General features: G+C 39.6%; 1 protein-coding gene across 6 annotated transcripts in view; it reads left to right on the forward strand.

Moving 5' to 3' along the window:
- The window catches only part of ST6GALNAC3 (ST6 N-acetylgalactosaminide alpha-2,6-sialyltransferase 3), a 597866-nt gene that overhangs the window by 243805 nt on the left and 329259 nt on the right, over positions 1 to 24802 (forward strand). For all 6 annotated transcript variants that reach the window (XM_067726609.1, XM_067726603.1, XM_067726606.1 and 3 more), the window contains one exon: positions 15675 to 15869. Coding sequence is in view for 5 of the 6 variants with exons in the window: in XM_067726603.1 (XP_067582704.1) it covers positions 15675 to 15869 (195 nt within the window). In the remaining variant the exon portion in view is untranslated. The remainder of the gene's footprint in view (positions 1 to 15674; positions 15870 to 24802) is intronic.

A 24802-nucleotide genomic window follows, 5' to 3' on the forward strand; every position in this document is an offset into this window, starting at 1 on the left:
GTGTAGGTGCTCAATAAATGTGTATTGATGTGTAGAAAATATTAAATTTCTTTAGCCCTCATCTTTCTTCTTACAAAAGTAATATTTTAAAATAAATAGTCTTTGAGGAAAATCATCGTCTGTAGTTGACTGTCAACATCAGTCAACATTTGTATGGAAATGAGGTGTTTGTGAAGAAAGGGCTTTTCATAGCCTTTATCAGAGATAAACCTCATAAATTTGTGAGGAAGGGGCTCCTATAATCTTCATTTTACAGTTTAGAAATCTGTATATAGGAACTAATTTGTCCACTGTGGAGCTGAGATTATAATCTCTGTCTCCAAATCAGCTTTTCTTTTGACTACATTGCCTCTTGAAAATGACTAAAACAAAACATCAAGAGATGTACAAGCATCTCAGTTTCCACTTACAATAACCGTTTTTTCACCTGAAAAGCACAAAGGCAAATTATTGTATTCATTTAATTTATTGATTCACCAACATTTCTTGAGCACCTAGTATGTGCCAAAGAATGAGTTTCCAGGACTAAGGGTCCAAGATGTAGTCCTTTCCTTCAAGGTATTATAGTTTATTGGAGTAGATAGAGATATAACTTAATCAATACAGGGCTATGAGAGAAGATATCCTTGAGGTATAATGGAAAGATCACTAGCTTTTTAGACAGTCTGGTTTGAATCTTGACATCGCTACTTATTAGCTGTTATCCTGGGAAAATCATTTTTCCCCTTTGACCAGCAGTTTCCTCAAAAGTGTAAAGTGGGGGATAAAAGTATTTATGTGTATTACAGTTGTAAATATTAGAGGAAATGTGAGTAAAAGGTCCAGCACAATTCCACACACATAGTAGATGCTCAGTTAATGCTACTACAGTTATAACATGGCTGACCCATATATGTATATATGTTCGTTTTGTTCTTATATCTCTATTTGTTATCTCTCTCTCTCTCTCTCTCTCTCTCTCTCTCTTTGTCTGTCTGTCTCTCTTTCTCTCTCATCTGGCTATGGACTCCCCAAGAATCTAGGGACTAATTTCCTGATGAGGCAGTAGAAAGGCTAGGGGAACGGTCTGAGAGGAGGTGAAGGTTTTTAGAGTATGAAGACAGATTTTTATTTTTTGTTTTGTTTTGTTTTGTTGTTTTCTTTCCCCCAAACTGAAATTTTGGATAGAAGGAACTATACCAGTATATGAAGCTATCAAAAAGCATGGAGCATTTCAAGGACCACAGGATGCTTACTATAGCTAAGATATGAAGAATGAGCTTGGGGAGGCCGAGAGCTAGGCTGGACAAATAGTCAGAGGTCAGACCATAAAGGGGCTTTTATATCATGCTAAGCCACTTGGGCTTTATCTTACCATACAGACAGCTTCTCACCTAAATAGAAAAAGACAAGCCTAGAATTAAAGTGGTTGAAACAACTTATCTTGGTTGGTGGAGTTCTTGATTGCATGGAAAGAAGAGGAAATCTACTAAAAACATATTTGAAAACCTAAGAAATGATATATATTGAATAAGAATTTTTATGATTGATGGATAATGGAGAGGTGAGCGTTCTAATGAAATACACCATTAGGAAGCATCTTAAATTAAGTCTCAGAAGGAGCATGTGAGGCTGAAATGTTACAGGCTAAAGCACCCTGGGGCAAATTTTGTCCCTTACATGGCAAGTTCTAAAGCAGCAGAGACAGGCTCAGAGTGCCTGGACCCCAAATAGGACACTTAACCTTTTTCCCTGAAAGTCAGCATAAATATTTGATACCATCTCCCTTTCTGTGAAGGGGCCCTCTCTCAGTGGGAGTGGTATCTGGTATTGCTCAGCAGAACAGAATTATTTGTTTTCTTAAGCCTTTCTTTATGTCCTGGAGGTGGATTCTCAAAGCTCTTAAAGTATTTTGATTTTGAATTCTCACAAAAGTATGTTTTCTTTCACAGTAATTCAATATAAAAGGCAATAAAAGTGATATATTCAGAAGTATTCAGGGCCTGCTGTCAGTGCCACGTGGGAATAAACTATCTTGCCACTTGCTCATCCCACTGGAGAAAAGAATCACAATTCACATACAGGAAATATTGCCTGTGTTTGCCTTCGTTTTGCTGGTATTATCTGCTTTGCTGAAAGGCAGATTTTTTTTTGCAGATAAAAGCTGCCCTGTCTTGCTGAACTGCTCATCTGTTTTGCTCAGGAAGAAGAGGCTTTGTTAAAATCAGGAGCAAAGCCCGATTTGCAAAATAACGCCCCAAAATAACAAAATGCAGAAAAATGTCAAAATATGCCGACTTTGGGCCAACTTCACGCTTTGGAAAATTACCTAACAAATTTGGCAGATATCGTTTTTTTAAGTGAACAGGAATGATGTGTTTTCTAAGCACCATCTTACGAATTGGTGGTCAGGTGCTCAAGAAGAAACGAGGGTGTGGAGGTGGCCTAGCCCTTGTCGCTGAGCTAGTCCAGGAGATATGTGGCTAGAGAAGGTGAACTGTGTCATACTCACCTGGGCCTCCAGAACCGTTCCCGGATTACTCATGTGTTTTGGAGTTTTGTTTACGCAAGGCTTCTGGCTTGGCTGCTTTTGCCAAAGGGGAAGCATTGATGAACAAGACAGGTAGAGCTTCTGCTTTTCAAGGGCTCGCAGTCCCACAGGGAAAGAGATATTAAGCCAGTCGCTGCAACAGTGAACAGAGACATTTAGTAAATGGGAGGCTCAGTGGTGGAGGTGGTGGGATTGTGAAAGTTCAGTCATTGGGACCTAATTCTGCAAAAGAATTCCCGCCTAGGCTGGGTCTTGGGCACCAGTGCTGAGAGTTTAGTTAAAATATGAAGATCTAGCACAAGCTTACCTCCCATCAACTGAACCTGTTTCTAAATTTGGGAAAGTGACCTTTGTTTCTTCACAACTATTTATGGGTAATTCTTTTCCTGGAACTACCTTTGTGTATATTTTTATGATAATGTTTACTGAATAAATGTGAATATTTGGTTCATAGAAGTAACAATTTCCAGAGAAACCTCATCTTTATGCAGTCACATATAAGACACAGGGACAGCTTTGGTTTTTGTTCTTGTTTTCATAAATATACGTAGAATTGAAAATGTTCAGACTCTCTTTGCTTTGATATCAGGTTTTCAACAAAATAACTCAGTGGACATTTAAAATTCCTATTGTGAGTGTCAGGGCTCAGTGGAAGTGGTTTGACTAGGGGTGTTAAGCCATCAGTGTCCATAGGCATATGAAAGACTGAACCTGATCCTATTCTGTATAACTGGGTGAAAGTATACGGAAGCTTCTTTTCAGACAGGGATTAAAAAGGAATGATCTCTTTTGCTGCAAACTTTTTCTCAGCAGGTGCAAAATCGCTGCAATCAGGTAGGCTTTGGTAAGTGTCAGCTGCTGTCTAACAAGTTGAGAGATCGCAAATTCTCATTCCATTTCTATTTCACTTACGTAAACACCATGTTCAATTTTCAAGTGTCTGAAGGCATGCGTAACTCTGTGATAAAAAATGGGCCTGGACCTAGAGTGGGGGCTATGTACAGAGCTGTTCTGCAAACCTTCCTCAAAGTGACATCAGCTACGACCAATCAGGGTTCCTGGTCATGATTATAGTGTCATTAGACTTGAGAGCCAGCTAGGGTCCTAAAAACATTCTATCATACGGATGAGGAAATTGAGACCTAGAGAGGATAACAGTCTTATCTGTGGTCCCATGGGTTATAGACTTATCAAGGTATAGCCTCTGGCCTTTAGTTGCTAACTGTTTTGTGCCACAAAGGTAAATATATCAGGTCGCATTTATCAGCATCACTACTGACTGGAGCATTGTGTTGAAAGTGTTCTGAATTTGCATCCTCACTTGGAGAGAAATGGTACTGCGGTTGATTAGTAATGTCTGTCTGGAGAGAATGTGGAGGCATGGTATGCCATGTGTTTGCAGAATTTGGTTGAATGATGAAGTTCACTGGTAATCAAATAATTACCAAGTGTTGTGAATTATGCTTCAGAAAAAAGTGCTCTAAAATCTTCGTGGAGAGTCAGGATCATTTCAGAAGAGATGACCTTTGGGTTTGGTCTTAAAGAATAAGTAGCAGTTTTCTGACAGAGAAAGGAAAGAAGAAGACATTCCACGAAGGAAGGATAGCTTGTGCAGGGGAACCAATATGTGGAGAAGAGAAGGAAATCAATGATCATTGATTGCCTGCTATGTGCTCGGTCCTAAGCTTGGTCCTTTATGTGTTACCTCATTATTTAATTTTCATAATGACTCTGTGATTTTATAGATGAGGAACAGGGAGAAAGAAAATGAAGATGCCCCATGTCATACTAAGCAAAGTTGAGATTTTAATTATTGGGGCTCCAAAGTAACGAGTGGTAGCTACTCAGAGGCACACTCAGAGGTAAGGGGGAGAGGGTTGTGGGTAGAGGATATCATTAGTTTGGATTTGGACTATTACTATTGAATTTGAGTTGCCTCAGACATCCAAATAGCGGTGGCTAGTAGGCTATTGGAAATATGTCACTGACTGATCTGGTTATGATAAAAAGAAATATCAAAGCCTCACTGATGGCAGACCTTGTGCGTAACAGGGGAGATCTTTCTGCCTTTGCTATTTTAGCACAGGGGACTACAAGTAATAAACTAATATGCTTTATGTTTCATGAGCAATTCAAATTACAGTCGAATGTTAAATCCAGAATTAGTAGGAAAACTGTTACTTAGAAATGCAAGTGTTTTTGGCACAATACTACTTATTATCATCATGAGACCTGTGCCCTTGAAAAACTGTACTTGTGTTCAGCGAAAGACTGTTTAATATGTATGCGTTCCTCAACCAAGGTTCAACTTTGACCTGTAAGAGGATTCTTTAAAGAGATGCTGGAAGGTGCAGCAGTTGATACCTGTGCATGAGGATGGGGTCCATATGAATGTGTGTGAAGGGTAGTCTAACTATTTTCAAAAAAAGGGGGTTTGTTGTTTTTTTAACTTGTGCAGTCTTGACAAGAAGAAAAAAAACCCAGAGGGTTTTTACATTGGTGAATTCCAATGTCCTGGGAAACTCCAGGACTCTGTCATCCTCTCTTCATGGATTTGAGGTTATACTTCCTTTAGGTTTTAGGGTGAGGGACAGGTGTTTAAAATAGTCCAGGCTCCGTTCCTGATTCTCTTTGTTCCCTAGAATGATGATGATGACAATGATAACCATGACAACTATAATAATACCACCATATTTCATGTATTTAAAAATGTTTTTCTATTTTTTCACATGTCTGAGAAGGAGGTGTGTCTTATACACAATACCTTGCAGTTGCTATTTGCCTACAACGAAGTTTAATTCTTCCAGATAGGATTTGTGTTGTTTCAGATGGTCACCTGGGGATACTACCATCTGGAGACCACTTTAAATTGAATTATTTACTGACTTTTACCTTGAATCACACTGGTAATGTGAACTTGTATCAAAAACCTGCATGAGTATCTGACTGTGGTTCAGGTTCTCAGGGGGGATTATTTTTCCTTTCTCTCTTCTTGCTGTGCCTTTCTGGATGGCAGCTCTATTTTTAGAATATTCTGACTTTAAGGGAATAGTATTTTGGTGTCAGCTTTTTGCAGAGACAACTTAGACTCCCCACCTTGTTTTCCTTTCTTATCATATTTAGAGTAACGGTGTGATGGACAATTGATGGTGTCTTAGATCTCATGAAATACTCTAACAGTAAAAGCTAACATGTGCTGAGCACTTTCCATTTTCCAGGCAGTACTGTAAGGCCCTTCATACGTAGTAACTCATTTAAACCTTTAACAATCATATTAGGCAGGTACGATTTTTTCTCCAATTTTAAGTAAGAAAACAGAAGCACAAACAGGTTAAACAATGTGCCCAAGGATACGTATATTGGCTCATTTAGTGTAACTTGACCACCCTGAGTCTACAGATAGGCTGCTGGTGAGAATCTAATTTCATCCCTATAAAGCTTCTGGCACAATACCTGATAACTTGCTGAGCACACAGCAAACAGTTGCAAGTTCCTTCTCTCAGAAAATGGGCCATTGTCCTTACTAGAAGGACAGGCAATCCTTCTTTTATGCACTTTTCATTCCATGATGCGGAATTCTAGCTTTAAGTGTTCTCCTCAGACAAGAGTTGGTTTTCTAAAAAATGTGAATTCTTGTAAGTCTTTTCATGATGTGCTGTATAAATGATGTTGCTCTAAGCAGATCTGAGAGTTCTATCAGGAACTTCAAAGCAGTGCTCAGCGAAAAGTCCGGTTTAACAAAGACTCAAATTCTTCCCACTTCACTTTATATTCCCCCTCCTAACCCTCCTCCCCGACCTCCCCTCCACACTCACATCAGATTTACACAGAAATCTCCAAGTGAGGTGAATTAAGAAGAAGAAAGAAAAGAACAATTTCCCCTCATAGAAAAACATTTTTCCTAATGATCCTAAACTAAAACTTTTTGGATGATTTACTGCTTATATTTAGAAGAGAATAACTTTGAATCCCTCCATTCTTTCTTCTTTCTCCCCTTTATTCTTTCCTTTCTTCCACAAATATTTACTGAATGTCTTTTAAGTTCAAGACACTGTGTTTGATGCTGTCTGTATGAGAGATGTTTCTCAGCCTTTGTTCACGTCCTCAAGGAATTTTTATAAAGAAAATTATAGAGGACTTTTTCCCTCTCCCCCTTCCTCCCTCTGCATTCCTCTTTATCTTTTTCTTCTATCTTCTTTCACTACCCACCACCCCCACCCTACCCTCATCCATGAACTGGAAGCCAGGGAGAAATAGAGGGCTTTGGGGGGGTACACTATTTAAGCTGAGTTATATTTGAACTTGTAGAGATGGGGATGGTAGAAAACAGCAGGGCACCAGTGCGGAGCAGCCTTGACAAAGTCATAGGAACTGGGTAGCCAAGGGCCGTTGGAGCATGGTGAGAAGTCCAGGTGGAAACATGGAGGGCATGAAAGGAGAAATGGGAGATGAGGCTTTCAAGCATCCAACCATCCCTTCTTACTTCACTGGCTATGTGGAGAATCATGTGAGGTGGTAGGCCTGAAACTGCTTAAAAGGTAAGTGTTTTATAGTGTAATGTCACATAGATTCATGTGACATGGTAAGAAAACTCGGTGTCATCGTCATCGTCCTCATCATTGTCATTCTCATCATTATCGTGGTGCTTCTGGGCAGGACTCCTTCCCTAATGACATTATGACCACCAGAATTTATCCTTATGCTCCACTTCTGTGTCCTAAACACAAAGTAAGAATTGGATTCTAAAAGACAAACATCTTTTTAAGAGTAAAAGATGCCAAGCAGATGTTCATAGAAAACAAGTAAGGCCAATGAAGACTATAAGTTGGCTGAGAATAAAACAAAAGCACCTGGTCTGATGACCTAATTATCTTCATTACCCCTGGTTAGTTAGCCCCTCTCTTCGCTCAACAGAATGTCAGGGGACAGGGAGAGGGCAACAGGTGGACTGGCACATATTTCTTCCCATAAGTACTAGGATTTAATGAAAAAAGGAGAAAAGATAACTTCAGGTTCATCTGCCCCAGTCTCTGAGGTTCTCATCATGAGAACCAGTCTTTTGGATTAAATTTCTCTGTGTCTATCTGTACAGCCACACTGAGAGACTGCTTGCGGGGTCCTTCATTTTTCATATTCAATATCTGTCTTCAGCTCTATCTTGTGGTTCTGAAGAACTTTCATTTTTTTCTGCTATGTGAAAGGATATATGCTGAAGCAATACGATAAAGATGAAGAAGCAAAATGATATAAAACTGGTTTTATATAATTTTACAAAATAGACAAACTCAGCGAATGTAGCCATGATTTTTTTCATTTGGTACTGTAGCAGTTTAAAAATCGAAATGGGTCAGGGAACCTAATTTCCTCCTCAAATAAAAGAAGGAAAATGTGCAGGCGTATTGAAAACTCATTGACATGTTTCATTAGGTTTTAAAATGTGTTAGAAAGTTCAGTGTGACCTCTTATCGTGCCATCTGACACTCAGAATGTTCACATTAACTTGAACTTCTCTAGTGTTTGCAGCTATAAGAAGTCTCCTTTGGGGGAAAAAAAAATCCCTGAAGAAGTTTTGGCCATCTGTAATTTTTCTCTAGGACTAGCGTTTTGAACAGAATAATTTATGACAATGGGGGTGCCCATGAGAACTCTATTGCTTTGGCTTTTGTTTATTGGATTTGTAATTCTTACTGGACTGTACCCAGCCTGAACTGGACTGTCTGAAGGTGATGTGTGATGTGGCTCCGAATTCTTTTTTTTTTTTAATTTAATTTAATTTATTTATTTCTTATACAGAAGGTTCTTATTAGTTATCTATTTTATACACATCAGTGTATACATGTCAAGCCCAATCTCCCAGTTCATCCCCCCCACCTCCACCACCTCCCACCCCCCGCTTTCCCCTCTTGGTGTCCATATATTTGTTCTCTACATCTGTGTCTCTATTTCTGCCCTGCAAACTGGTTCATCTGTACCATTTTTCTAGATTCCACATATATGCATTAATATACAAGTATGGCTCCAAATTCTTAAAGTAGATCACCGTATTGAAGATGTTCCACTACTGTAAAAAATTCATTTTAATTTTATTTATTTATATATTTATGCATGTATTTATTTAAAGAAACCATCAACATTTTTCTGTTTGGCTGCATCTTCACTGAATAAAAAGATTATAGAATTGTGGAGCTGAGAAAAAAAGACATACCCATTCTATCATGTTGGTTCCTATAAACTGTCTGAATTAAGGCTCCACACTATTAATTGACAAAGGGTACCTAATATTCTCCAGCAGAAGTGGAAGAATAATTGCTTTATTTTCCCTTAGTGCTAATCAATGGTACCCTGTAGTTGTTTTTTTTAATACTGGGAATAGAGCCAGAGTTAAATTTGTCCACAAATTACTGATTTTGAAATAATATAATTGCTATGCTTCAGATCAGCCTCTTAATTTTCCATATGAATTAGGTATTTTGCTTATTGACAAAATGTATTACAAAATCTGCTAATGGCTAGTACCAGTTTTTAAAATTTCTGAACCAATCCTGTAAGAGTATTCCTGTTGGTATGAGTAACAATTAACAACTTAGTTAATTCATACAGTAAAACACAGACTCTGGAGTCAGAATATCTGAGTTCAGTACCTGTCTTTACTATTTTCTTGCTCTGTGACCTTGGGCAAGTTACTCAACCTCTTCATATCTCTATTTCTTCATCTGGAAAGTAGGGATTACAGAAATATTTCTCCAACTAATAACACTCATTAAATATTATCTTCTCTTAAGTCTATGATGATTATTCATCCGTATCTGCTGTATCTGGACTTTATTCCCACTGGCCCTACTAGGAAAAGAAAAGCCAGTCTCTGAAAGTAACAATTGCAGTTTTCATATTGAGAATTCAGTGTCCATTAGTGATATCTGAAGAAGTAGTCCATTGTTGGCTTTTGTCATTATCTTTCCTGAAGGGTCTTTCCCGCCTCTCCATTCATTGACTACACCACCTCCAGAGTGAGCTTTCCTTGATCAGATCTGACCCTCTCTATCCCACACTTAGACCCCTTCTTTGTATTCTGCAGAAAAGTCCAGACTCTGGCATGATATATAACTTCTTATAACCAGATCCCTTTCCTGCCTCTCTAGCTTCACTTCCTCTGCCTTCTTCAAAGCCTGCTCTCAAAATATATTGCTTTTACCTATCACATTTTCTTCATCAGCCTCCTGGATTCTGAAATGCCACTCGTTCTCCCATGTTGACCTTGTTTTTGACATTCACTACTCCATTCTTGATGGCCTCTAAGATTCCATTACCAGCTATGCTGCCTAAGGCTGCCCTTGGTAAGCTCCTGTGTGGACTCCACCAGTCTAGAATTGTCCACCTTTTTTTACCCTCCTTTTCTTATCCCCCCAACAAATGAGTGAGATTTCCCCCAGAGTTCACCATAGTTTAGCAAGCAGGATCCAGTTTGTTGATTCAATAAATAAAGTGAAACAAATGAAGGGTTTTATGTATATACTCTGAGCTTTGATAATTCATCCTTGTGCAAATGGGATGAAGCTTTGTTGTATTCAGGGAGAACCAGATTTGGAGCTTGGCCAGTGGCACAACTTTTTATATGGGAAAAGAAATTATATTTGATCAGGTCACAAATAAGCAATGAGTAGGGTCCTATCAATGTGTGAGGTTACTGAGTAACGGTATAAATAATACAGTTGGCACTGTGCTTTCATATTTATTATTGAGTAGATGACAGCATATGGACAAAAGTGCACCATTTTACCATGTAAGCAACTAATTCAGTCATTAAATAATACGATTTAAGTAGAAAAATACGCCTTTGTACTGTTGTTTATCATTTACGAAAAAGAAGCCAAAAATCTAGCAACCGACTAACCTAAAAGTTAAAGAATTTATTCTGTGGTTGAAGTTTGTGGTAAAAAGAATAAAAACATAAAAATGTTAATAAAGGTTGCAAAATTGCTAGGTCCAAATCTCGGCAATTGTTTTCTCCCTAAATCATGAATTCTCTGTGGGTTTTATTTTGAAATAGGTATTTCTGCTATGAAGTCTGATATCCTACCCTAAAGAGCGAGCAACTGGAATGCCACATTTTTGATGCATATTTTTGCAGCACAGAGGGGATTAAATTCTAAATGTCTCAGCTGTTAAAGGCCCCTTCAGACTTGCCCAAAAGAAGGAGAAAGCTTTCCCTAAAGCAATTCATCAGATCTATTTGGGCACAGTGACATTCTCTCAGAGCTTGTGTGGATGAGTTGTACTGAATAGTTCAAGTGTTTGCAGCTGCTTGGAATATTTAAGAAAAAGATATCTCTCAGTTCTTATCGTTGTTCCCACAGGCTGGCCAATGCTCACCACTGGCTGATGTCCACCAAGGATCTCACAATTCGTGGTTATATCATAATAGGGACACCTTCCATTTTTGAGTGCTCACTATGTGCCTAAAACTGTGCTTTGCTTTTTCCACCCATTATATCATTTAATGTTCACATGTCTGATCTTAGGGCAATGCCTTATTAAATTTATGTCTGTTTTCTGCAGTACGAAAAGTTTGTTGAACTGAATCTTATGCATTATAAACTTGACAAGTACTTACTGTTGCTTTCTCTTACCTAATTGTTGGTTGTTGAATCTAGGGGATGCTCTGATTACCTCAATAAAGGCAACAGTGATCACATCCATAAACAAATCGTTAGACGTAGAACACATGTGTAAACAAGTAGAGTCTAATTTGCTGACTGTTGATAGACTCAAAACAGTTAAAAGAACAAGCAACTGATGGGATAAACTTAATTCAAACAACTGGAAACAAGGTGTGGTGCCTAAATGGCAGTTCGGAATAAAATGAAGTGATTGATACATCTGATTGGAAAGTGAAGAATATTTTAGAGTTATAAAACAGCACTTTGATGTATTTATCCTTTCATTATCCTAATGTAAGGTAGATGGGACAGATAAATGCATCTGACAATGCGTTCGGCTTATTATTTTTTGTTATGATTTGAACCTTGTCCACTTCCCAGCATATCTCCCACTACTTATCAAATGACTTGCATGTTTCTGACCAAATTAAGGCCTTTCAAAAACTCCTGTGCCTTTGTCTGTGCTGTTCCGTCTGCCTGGCATGGCCTTCCCATCTCCACTTGCCTAACTCCTTCTTGTTCTTCAGGACTGCATTTGAACATCACCTCCTCAGACAAGCATTCTTTGAATTGTCCCAGGCACGGCTCTCCCCCGTCTTCCTCTGGACTGCCACAGGGCCCTGTGCATACCTCCATCACCCCATTTGATATGTGGTATTATAATTTTCTGTTTACTTGCCAGGTGCACTGAACTGTGACTCTTTGGAAGCATGGTCTGTCTGTCTGTCTTTTATGGTTTTATTTCTGTTTTTCAGCACCTTGCCAAGTCTACACAGAATGTGGACTCAATGAGCAGTTGCACCTTGAAGGAGTGAATATATTCACGTATATCATGGATATTGGTATTTTGTTACTTCCCCAACTCCCACATCCCTACACAGAGACACACACATTCTCACTGCCTTCTGGTGTCTGTAGATTGTGAGTAGCCTCATCCATGGTTTTCATTGTAGTTGTTGAAGCTCAAGGTCATGATCTGGCAGAAGTGACTACTAGAAGAATGTACTTCATGTTGAGTCCCATTGTCCTTGTGTCCAGAATGTGCTTGACATTAGACCTCTTCTAGTGAAATTTCAGGGTGGTTTTATATCAGCACTATGGGAATGCGTTCATGTTAAACAAGAATATGGAAATATAAAGAAAGGCAAAGAATCGGGTTCAGACAATGCAACAGAAATGGGACTGGAAGCCGGAGCTGTGAAAAGAGCCCATCTGCCCACTGCAGACTGTGATCCAGGCTCAGCACAGAGGAGTCGGTGTCTGGCTTCCACTCCCCGTTTGCTCCCCTCGTCTGCTCTCTGCTCATTACTTGGTTCCCTTTGACAGAACATGGGAGGCAGACACGGATTACTTGGGGAGCGGGCTTTTACAAGTGTGATTTAATTCCATTTTGAAGTTTCTGTCAAAAGGGCTGATTTATTTTCCTCTCATGGATGCATTATGTATGTGTTGCTATGTGAGATCAGTGAATTCAGAAAGGCCCTCCATGCTTTGGTCCCCAGACCCTCAGCCGTGCAATGCAATGCGGCAGCTGAGAGAAGCAGAGAGCCATGCTGGGCTCTGGAATAGACAAAGGCACAAATCCCATCTGGGTCTCCTTCAAAGCAAGCTGCTGTTTTGCAACAATCTACCCGTAAAAAAAGGTTCTTACCAGTTTACTTAATGGGTGACTGGCCCTTTTGCTTTTATTTAGCCATCTGTTCTGGTCTATGTCCCTTTCAACTTGTAAGATCCGTCACCTCATTTAAGCTGTTACCTTGACGCATTGCGATGTTGTGGACATAGTGCTTCCACAGAGGAGCAAATTAAAACAGGTTTTCATGATTAGAAAGTTAAATGAGGTAAGGCTGTGGTAGTTACTGGTGAGATGAGGGGTTTTGAGGAGGCAGAACTCAAGGGACTTTCAGGTGATTGGAAGATGGGGCTGGCTGGACAGGGGGATGGATGGGCTTTTCCACATCACGGGAGCTGAACAAGAGCAAAGACTTCTTTTAGGTGTGTCTGACTTTGTGGCCTTGCTCTGCTGCCCTGACGGAGACTCTGACCAGGGAGGATACAGGGGCCACCTTTGGGTTTCTTTTCTCCTTTGGGACATTCTGTGACGAGTAAAAGGAAGCCAATTCCACCAGGAAGTGGTGAGCTAAAAATACAACAGCACCCATTCCCAGAAAGTTACTTAGTTTCCCTTAAGTTTGAAGAAGAATCAGGGGTGAAGCCCAACTTCAGGAAGGAATACTTCACTGTGTCTTTGAAATGGAGTGGGACCCTGTGGTCCCCACCCCCCATGTCCTCTGCCTGCCTTTTGTCTGTGGAAAAACTTTAGCCAGAGAATAAGTTTAATCAGAGAAGTGAGAAAATGCAGAAGCAAAGGAAAACGGTCCAGCAAGACTAAATAATAATAGTTTAGTCAGTAAGCCTAGTTGAGGACCTTTAGCTCCTCCTTAAGGGCTATAGATAACATTCTGAGCCGTATCCTGTGAGCTGTCTCATAGATACTGAAATCCCCACCAGGTGGAAGAAGTTAACTATGTGATGACAAGACTGTAGCCATGACATAAGCTGCCACAATTATGAGAATTGGCTTCAAAGAAATAGGAACCAACCGACCCTGGAACTTCAGACTAACTGTCCCTAACACAATTAAGATGATGCTGGTCAGACTGCCACATGACTAATTTCAAGATGACGGAGCTGATAGAACCCCCCATCTTTAAAAGCTCTTGACCACTGGTTGTCAGTGCGGGGGCCACTCAGCCTTTGGGCAGGCGTCCACCCTCCCCCGCGGCGCTGGCACCCAAAATAAAGCAAACTTTCCTTTCCATCAACCTTGCCTCTTTAGTACTGGCTTTTGAGCAGCAAGCAGCCGGACCCCCGCTTTCGGTTACATCTTCACCCTGGAGACAAGGCTGAGTTGTTCCTGACATCTGCCCTCAGCTCTGCTCTTTCTTCTTGCTCTATACTTGACTTTCTGCCTGACCCCTTGATGGCTCCGTCCCGACGACCCATCAGTCCTTGAAAAGTAGGACTTAGAAAGCCAAGTCTTCTTACTCTTTTAAATCAATTCTGCCGTAACCACCCTGGTTTCTCCTGATATGATCAGTATTATTGCAGTTACCTGGACTCAAAATCTCAGGCATCTCTGAATTTTCCACCTGCCACTTCTATCCAATCAGATTATTTTCTGTAGCCAAGTTCTCTGTCTTCCACCTAAATTGAGTTTCTCATGTCTTTTCTCACCTTTTTACACTCCCTGCCACCGCTCTCATTTCCATCCCTCCTAGCCAATTGGAATGCTCTCCTAACTAGTTGCTGCCTATCTTTGGTTTCTCCCTGCTCCAAAGCACCTTACACACTGGCGTTTGATTATAACTTAAAACATTCACATTTCAAAAATTAAACAAACAAAAGTCTCCTTCTGCTTTCCATCAACTAACAAATTCAGTAGAGACTTCTCAGCTTGGTATCTGAGACAGTCCATAAAGTTATCGTTTGTATTTTCAGCTTTTTCTTCTTCTGTGTCCCAGTAAAACAACGTGCTATGTGGCTATGAATAACGTCATGTTTTCTTGCCTCCTTACTCTGTTTCCTCTTCCTAGAAAGCTCTGATCGCACATCTCTATTGATTAAAATGCATGAATTTTATCAAGCTCAGTCTCAAATACATCTCTCCTTTCCCATGGCAGTCAGATGCAGTTGCTCCTACTCTGGTTTGATGACAACATGTTTAGGGGATGTTGTTATGCTGCTTGACATGGATTTGTTTTCCTACTCTTATTGTTAGCTTTTTGAGTCTTTTGCATATCGTATAGCACAAAGTTTCCTTCCTGTAGAGGGTGCTAGGTGAAGAAGCGGAATATGATCTGTAAGGAGACTGGGTCTATAAGAATGTGAAAAATCCATTTATTCATTCACTCAGGTGTTTGCTGGGTGCCTACAGTATGTAAGGTACTGTGTTAAGGACCTAGGATACGCAGAGCAGTATGGCACAGTACGCCCCCGTTCTCGGAACTCAAAATTACATGCAGGAAAAGTCACATAAGGAATTATACCATGAAAAGTGCACAACAGTAGAAGTGCCTTCGAAGTATTGGAGTGGTGGGACTTCTTACCTCTATTAGGGTAGATAGGCTGGGGCTCAGGGGATAATGGTGGGGAGGGAACTGAGCAGTTAGGAAAGGCTACCTGTAGCTGGGAATGTCTGATTTGGGTTTTGAAAACTGCATAGGAGTCACCAAGGAAGGTGGGAAGGTAAGGAGGGATTGGAATGGGATGGAAAGATAATCCAAGAAATCTGCTGTTTGTTCTCAGAGGCTCAGCACACTAGGGCAACCTGGTCACCAAATGATTATTTTCTGTCTCCAAGTGAAATATCCTAAATGACAAAGTCCTTTGATCCCTTTGAAAGAGAAAGGGAGAGGAAGCACCTCTCAGAGACTGCTTTTGACTGAAAGTCATTCATTCTTCTTTTCTTTTTGACTGTTTTGTAGAGAAAGTCTGTGATTGCAGTGAGCTTCATAGCAGCATTCCTCTTCCTGCTGGTTGTGCGCCTTGTGAATGAAGTGAATTTTCCATTGCTACTAAACTGCTTCGGACAACCTGGTGCAAAATGGATACCATTCTCCTATACATACAGGCGGCCCCTTCGAACTCACTATGGATACATAAATGTGAGGACGCAAGAGGTAAGACCTCAGAGGGTTACATAGGGTTTGAGGGTATCCATGGTAACAGCTTTTCTTTAGGAGCAAGGTGGCTTGCAATCAGTGAACTCATTACTCTCTGCCCCAGTGAGCTTCTTTGGGTCCCTGACATTTTCTGTTTTCTCCTTCTTGGACATTTACTGACACACGTCTAAAGTCTGCTGCCCCTCCTACATCAAATCTTCTGATTCACTGGCTTCATGTGGAGTTGAGGAAGCAATTACATGTTTTCCTGGTGGTTTGTGGCATAACATACATATCTTTCCATTTAGAAACTCTGATCAGCAGTTACCAGCTGGAGAACTGGCTGGCTTTATTTCTTGGAGGTCAGCTGGTTGGGAACGGCTCTTTGTAGAACTGCAGAGAAGCATTTATACTCGTTAAAACTCTGTAATCCTTAGACCTGGAGCTAGAAAAGGCCAAGCTGATTTAAAAATTCTCAGTGGCTGCAGAGAAAATGGGGTTTAAAGAGTTTCCAAATTTAAAGGGGTTAAAATCATTCAAATCCTATAATCACTGAACCTCTAAATCTTTGTAGCCAATTGATGGTATAGAAGAGGATGGAGGTATATTGACAAGTAGAAAGTATACACTGTGCCAGCACTTTTGCAAGCAAGGATTTGTGTCATGGAGCGAAGTAGAAATAAAATGGACCTCACAAAATGTATGAAGTGTATAGAAGTGATTAATAAAATTGTTTTCACCGTTTGTTTCAATGGAGTGGGATGAATGCGAGGTTAATATTCATCGATGCCAAGTCCAAGCCTGTTGGAAGTTGTTGGTGACAAAGGTACAAGTCATTAGTGTGTCTACATCACTGGGAAGAGTTTTGGATCAGATCCCGTTGAAAGGTCATTTTTGCAAAGATACGAGAGAGGTTAGTTTGCTTCTGGTTAGTTTGATTCTTTGAAAATTGTTTCTATATCTGCAGGATTTACAAGCTTTCTATTAGACCTTTATAGTTAAAAAAAAAAAGGCACCATTAATAACATAAATTTTTAGGAGCCTTGATGTTTATCCTTTAATTGGCTTTGAATTAATTTTTTTAAAAGTGTCTACTGCTTGAATTTGTTGAGTGTCCTAATAAATTGATTACCTATATAAAAATGTATCTCTTAGAGAATAGTTTGTGTTTCACTCTTGTCTTTTGCTACTTTTATTTCTGGCTGTCGTTTAATATCCTATAACTCTACTGGATTGTGTTAATCATTTCACAAGTGCCTGTCATGGGTAGAAAATGAAACATGTGACTGAATTGTCTCACGAATTACTTTCATGAGGGAAATCCCACCAAAGAGCCTTTCATTTCTTTAAATGTTAATAGACTGGATTTTGGAGTGTTAAGGGGAAAACTGACCTAGGGCTGCAGTTATTTAGTTAGACATATTAACCAGCCACCTTTGAAATTCTTTTGGTATAATTTTTAATACAATGACTTTACTACGGGATATTGATCATTATTTTGATCATGTGGAGGTAATTTCTTGAGAGGGAACATGATTACTGGATAGAGTTTTTAGACTACAGAGGCACACAGGCATGATTTGAGTGCCAGTTCTCACACTTACAAAAACAAGGTCAACTAGCAAGTTATTACGAGGATTAAATAGGACAAAGTACATGAGGTGCCCAGTTCCAAATTGATGTTCAATGAATGAGTTTCTTTTGCTGTCCCAGTACTTACCAGTTATGACATGAAATGCTCAGTGTGAACAACACCAAAATACCAAAGTCTAGAGTACCAGACTTTAAATTTTAAAGGATCTGGATTCAGGAAGTAAACATATGAAGGAGTTCCCAATCTCATTAGAAATCAGAGTTTTGCAAATTAAAACCACAATGAGAAGGAAGAAAACAGCACAAGGAGGTAAATGTACACTAAATGTCAGATTGGCAAAACATCAAGAATCCAACAATACCAAGTGTTGGTGATGATGTGGAACAATAGAAACTCATATATTAGCAGGGGGAACAAGCACTTTGGAAAAAACAGCTTCCCATTATCGATTAAAGCTGAAGATCTGCGTACCCTATGTCCCAGCATTTCCAGTCATCCGTATATTCACTAGAGACATCCATGAGCACATGCAGTGGGAGGCGTGGATGACATGTGTATCAGCATTATTCGTAACAGCTAGGACCTGGAAGCAACCACATGTCTCTCAGTAGGAGAATGGTTAAAATTGTGCTACATACACTGGAATACCACACATCGTTGGAAAAGAGGAAATTGCAGCCATATGTGATAATACGTATGAATCTTAGACAAACATAATTTTGAGCAAAAGATGCAAAAAATGAGAGAATACAAACAGTGTGATTCAATTTATAGATCACAGGAAGAGACAAAACTAAACGATGTTGTTTAGGGAAATGTATAGGAGGTAAAACTAAAAAGGAAAAAAAAGAGCAAGGGAATTAGATATCACATAAGTGAGAAGAGCAGTTACCTCTGAGAGAAATGTGTGGTTTGTGATTGGTGCGAGTTTCTGAGATATCAGCAACATTCTGTCTCTTGATCCAGCTGGAAGTTACATGGGGGTTCACATTCTGAATACTTATTAAATATGCATTCATGTTGTATGCACTTTTCTCTATGTCTATTTTATAATAAAAAATTAAAAATACATTCTGAGCCCATGTAGGATATTTAGGGACTGGAATCACACAAAGCGTTTTCATCTACTTTAACAGCAAGAAATATTTAACTAAAAAAAGCAATGGGATAGTAACCTATTTAAAATAAACTAAAAATATTTGAAATAGGCAATTTCATTTTATGTAAAAACTAGCAGATATACAGCTAACTTATTCCTCTAGTCTATGCATGATAGAAAGGGAGGCCCCATGCTGTGACATTAGTACAAGTAATAAGCAGAAAATTTTGCATGGAAGTTGAAAAACAATGTATAACACTCCAAAAGAATGACAGATTTTCCTCCAAACTCAGATAGTTCTAGGCTAAATTGGGAGGAAAACAAGTTTTGGTGACCCTTGTTGATTTCATCTTTCCTTCTCAAAATTCTACCCTTCCCACCCCATGTCTGTGCTCTACTCTTAGCCCAAATTCTCTGTGCATTAGTCATCACCAAATAATGGCTTCAAGTGCAGGCCTTGCCAGAGATAATTGTATTAGACTATTAGACTCAGAACGAAAAATCTTCAAGAGCCAAAGTAATATAGCAAAAATGATAAGTGGTGGATTTGATGTTCTGGGGCAAATAGCTATAATAGTGGCCCTCAAATTTTGCTTCAAAGATAACTACACACTCCTGTGTGCCTATTCACTCTATTCTAATCCGGAGAAGGGTCAATAGCGATGGCTGAGCTGAGTCAAGTGGTAACCAAGATGCTCTATTTATTTGAAAATCTTGGTCCTTGAGGTTTTTTCAGAAATTTCTCAGAAGAAAGCACATGCTTTCTAGAAACCACCAGAAGTCCAAGAATTTTTTTAAACACATGGACATGCCAGCAATGATTTCCAGACTTAGAGCATCTGCAAACATGATCATTGTTGATGATGGTTTTGTGGCCCAGTGCTTTAGCTGGATCAGACATTGCTGCCACTAGACAAAAATTTTATGAGCGGAAATGTTTACAAGAAAGAATGTCTCTCCACTACTGTCTAAAAAAGATGGGGCGTGGGAGTGGCAGGATTAGGTTGAAGATTTCGCGGACACTGGAGAGCTGAGTTGCTTGGGAGCAAAATTTGATTCTCTTGTTATCTTTAAAAACACACCATTGTAAAGCAATTATACTCCAATAAAGATGTTAAAAAAAAAGAAATAGTAAGTGAAAAATTAAAAAAAAAAAAAAATAAAATAAAATAAAAAACCAAAGATGAGATGAGTTCCGGTCCCTTTGGCTTGGCACAAGCGGAAGTATAAGCAGTCTCATGAATCTGTGACAGTCTGTCGTGAAGGCCTCCCATATAGTAAATTATACCCAGTTCAAGCTCAGCTTCATTTTATCAATTCACCTAGTTTTTGAATGGTCTGCTCCCAAAGGAAGTACAAGAAGTAAATGTGCAAAGAACACAGGAGAGATAAATAGATGGACTTAGTTATATTTCATATGGTTGGAGTATTTTTTTTCTGGTCCAGATCCATAAAAAGGAATATGCAGTGAAAACTATGAGGACTAATCTAGAAGAGTTAAATTGAAAGAATTAAAATACCCATCCCATCGCAATAATGATGGTCTAAATATAATACAGTTGGTGATTGGCTCCCATTTTTTGCCCTGTCCCCCTTCCCTTTCCTAACCAGTGTAGGCTAAAGTTCTTATATTTGGGGGAGGAGAAGTCTTGAGAAGCAGGGAAACAAAATGAGTGCCAACTAACTCGATGAGTGCTGAAATGCTGAAAGTCCCTGCTGGCCCCAGAACCCAGAATTCCTCATCAGTACTTACGTTTGAGCTGCCCGCCACCAGGAGGTAGTGCCATGCTGAAGCTGGGACCGGGAAAGATTTAGATTTTGCAATAGGTCCTATACTTACCCTGTGTCCCACCCCTGCTTTAATCCCTGACCTGCTAGCTGTTCATACTTGCCCTCTCATGTCACTACTGGTTAATAATGCAGCCTTCCATTTTAACAGGACTGAATTTGAGAGAATCCCCTTATAGCTTTATGGCAGTTACTGTATTAACCTTTGACCTCGGACATGGTAAAAAGCGTATAACATCTATATGTGTTTCAAAAAAAAAAAAACCTCTGCTTTCTCCTTAATGCAAGTTTTAACGATTCATTTTAAATTAATTGCGGCAGAAAAAAGGTATAAAAGACCAAAGTACCGCAGGGCTTGGTTCCAGGTAATGGTTGTTTCTCCCTGTTGAGATCTTGTCAGATTTTGAGGAAAGAGAAGGAAATGAACTTTAGGCTAGATTCTATCTGTAATTTCCAAACCATGGAATCAGTCATTGTGTTATCTCTTTTGTGGTGACCTGGTGTGAGACATTGCTCAGAGCAAGCAACCTGCAACTCGTTTGCATTAACTACTAGATAAGAGAATCAAGCTCTGGAGTTCCATAGGATGCCACAGCCAGATCTTCCTGGTGATCAGGGGGGTGACAGATGTCTCCATCTGATAAGAGAGCCCTAACACATTACAGCTGCGGAGGATTTCAGGTACTTGGGGCAGAGTGCTCTTTCAGGTGGTGCTAAAGATGTGCTAAGTGAAGAAGCACAGGATTTCTAGAACATAGCAATCAAGTTGTAGGGCTTATATTGGTTTGCTTAACAATTTAATGAGGCCGAAATATGTCTCTTATAAAAAGAGAACATTTTAAAGCTTCAAGTAGACTAAATAAGAATACTTAGGATCAGTTGCTGAGACAGACAGGCCGCACTAACCTAATTAAAGACGTGCATAACATATTGATGTTGCAATAGCATTTCCCGAATTGTAGTTATAGCGACAATTAAGAAACAGAGCTGACTTTCTTGGAAGTAAAAGCACACACTCCACACATTCAAATAAATGTACACGTGTAACTAAAGCTGACATGAATAGGTTTTCGGTATTTGGGAATATAGACTTTGGATTTTACATAAGTATATTGAGAGCAATTATATGCAAATATATGTTCCAAAAATTTTAAACTGATCAATTTACTTGTTAACTGAAATCTGAACATTCCATTTGTGTAATCGTAAAGCAAAATAACTTTCAACTATTGGCTTGTTATAAGAAAGGAAACACCTAAATTAAAATATAGCAAAGATTACTTCCTTGGCATGGGCATATTGGTTTCGTCATTTTGAAGACAATTTATCTTTTTCCTAAGCATGAGGGAGTGTACTTATTGAGTGGAGACAAGATTATGTTTCTCAATCTGGTTGTGAAAGAGCAGCTCCCAAACAGTGGCCAGATCTCAAGGCAGTCTAAGCTCCACTGCCAAATGAGAGGGACGGACACTGCTGCGGGTGATAATTCCAGAAAGCTTTTGTGGGAGAGGTGAGCCACGTGCATAGCGTAAGGATTTGATGAGACTGAGAGAGAAGGGAAAGTAGAGTTGAAGAGAAGAGCGAAAGTTTTGCACTGGCCATTTTCCTTCGGCTCCTACCACTCCCAAGTAGGCCAAGAGCGCTACACTTAGCCATAGTCAACTAACGTCTGCACTAGGAATCACCACCGCCTCACACTCTGTTGATTCATTTTTCACCTCTCTCTGGTTCCATTACCCTTACTTTTTATCTTCCAGTTCCCTATATTGTTTGGTTGGTTACCCAGTCTTGGAGTGCTCTTACCTTGATCCTGATGCCACGAAAACTGTATACGAGGTCACTTCTAATAATGCTTCATTTTGTGTACCGCTGACAAGGACGTGGCACCCCATGTTCAAGGGGCTCCTGAGGCACCGCCATAGGCCTGAGTGCTCCTCTGACTTTCCAGAGAAAGAAATCAGACACCTGTGGGGGCAGTAAGTAGGGCAATCTGCCTGGAATGCAATTTACTCTAGGGGATAGAAGGTAGAGGATACATTCACTGGGTAATTATGATCTGGGGATGTGAATGGGATCCCTGGAAAAGGAAAAACTACACTCTTACTTGCAAAACAGTAATGCATATGTACAATGTATGTATCCATCCATAGTCATGAACCACTATGTAAAATATACAGAAAATAGATCCATATGCACATACATGCATGCAATATATACATGTACGCATGCTCACAGGACAATTTACACTTTCTCAAATACAAACATACAGAGACTATATACATATACACTATATTATATCATAAAATGGTTAATAAATATAATTATCTGGTTAAGTATATATAGTGCCTTTTATTGGTTGCCACTGTCCCTTTATTACAGAAACGATCCCTTCCCTTCTGACTACAGGGGTGAGCAGAAGATTCAGGCCAGTGATTGACCAATCTCTTGACGGGTCAAGGGGTGGACATATGGCCTGAGATGAGCCATTCTGAACCCTTCCCAGAGTTTATTGTTTTTCTGTGTAATGCTATGAGAAAGGCCCTCTTTTCTTTTTAGTGGTAGAGCTGTGGAGATATGATTCTCTGGGTGTCAGTGGCTGTGTTCCCTGGAGAGAATGAGACCAAGACGTTGAGAGAAGCAGAAACCAGTTGCAGAGCTCAAGCAAGGGCCTGGACCGTACTCTAGTGCTGAGACCAGCCATTCTTGAAGTCAGCCTACCCACCTCTGTGGTTTGACTGTAGAAGCCAGTAAATCGCTCTCTTTCATGTCTGCATGTTTCGATTATGTTTTGGTCATCTGCAACCACAAGAATCCTAGCTGAGATATATATACATTACATATTATAGTTATTTGACAGCAACAGCAACCAAACATTCTGAATCTCATCTTTAAACAAAGTGCTGCCTGGAGGATGTGAGGAGTTGTCTTTCCAAATCCATGCTTCAAACGTGCTGGGAGGCCGAATATGAGAAGACACATCCGTCATTCCATCAGTTGGCTCAGGTGTCTGCAGAGATGCGCCCTATATATCTCCCTGCTCAGGGACATATGTTTAGGAAATTAGTTTGTCCTTTTGAGGTAGGAATGTGAAGGTCACAATTTCCCAAGGTTATAAAGCCAGAAAATGACCCGATAAGACTCATTACTTACTGAATTTCTAGTCTTACTCAACAGATTAATCATATAGTTTTATGATGATTATTCAGATGAAATCTTCCTTATTGCTATGAGGCATCATCAGTCAAAACAGATTGATTTTTACTTTACAAATCACATCTGTTATTGATGAAAGATCTGGTATTATCATGGTTTTCAATGTTGTAATTGGTTCCCCAGGAAGATATAAGGGAATTTTATTCATCATCCAACCTTAGATAGAAAAATGCTCATTTGCCAGTTGTATGTTAACACTCTTGAAAGGGGCGTATTAGAAATTCAAATATCAAATTACCTCATATGTGACAAGCAAAGAAAAACAAAACAGAGTACCCACAAAGACCACCCTGACTTGAAAGTTGAAAAAGATAATAGAACTGGGGCCCCAATGGTAAGAGTTTTTGTTCATCTTTTCTCAAGTTCCAGCTAATAGCCTGACAGAGTGACTAGCACAAAACCATTCATCAAGTAGCAGTTCAGCCACCAAATATTGAATAAGTCCTTGTTCAGTTCCAGACAATGTGCTAAGGCTCAACAATGAACTCCACTTTAAAGAAAAATTAAGATTGGGGTTCACTACGGAAGAGAAAGAGATAGGTTTGGTTTGATTACAAGTATCCTGGAACAATACCACCTAGAGGGCATTGACATTTCAGCATAACAGATTTACTCTGTTGCTGTTAAGAATAGTGAACATTCAAGTAATTTCAACTAAACGATTGTATTCAATACCTGGAAGATAATTTGTCACTAAGTAGATGGCATCAGATTGTGATTTCTCATTTTCCAGAGTAGGCTCACAAAGGCTTACTGACAAAAGAAAAATATTCATTAAAAAATTTTTTATTTCAAGAGTAACTATATAGCTCCTATATTAAATATTATTCCGTAAGGCTTTGGAAGAGGTTTATCTAGTTAATTGAGTAATCTGGCTAATAGAATATTTTAAAGTATTTAACAAACATATTATTTAAAAGGAAAATGAAATTAAGAGTTCTGGTCTGGCAATACGGTGGCCTGAGATAACCTGACAATTCTGCTGTAACACCAAGACATGCTGGATAAAATAGGATATATTATTTACTGCCCAGCTGGCTTTGCTAGAAAGGAGGGAAATCGTCAGGCACCAGAAACTGAAAAGGAATGGAAAGAGAGGTATAAGCCCGAAGACTGATGGTGTGGTTTCCTGGGAGTTTATCAGTATCAGTGACTGAGGAGATGGGTTATATCCACCGTACAGGTTAGAGGGCAAGGCCTGGGTCCAGCAAAGGCAGAGAGTGAGAAACCCCCCTCCCCCATCCTAAAGCTGGGCTT

The sequence above is a fragment of the Pseudorca crassidens genome, chromosome 2, assembly GCF_039906515.1.
Source record: "Pseudorca crassidens isolate mPseCra1 chromosome 2, mPseCra1.hap1, whole genome shotgun sequence".
Lineage (NCBI taxonomy): Eukaryota > Metazoa > Chordata > Mammalia > Artiodactyla > Delphinidae > Pseudorca > Pseudorca crassidens.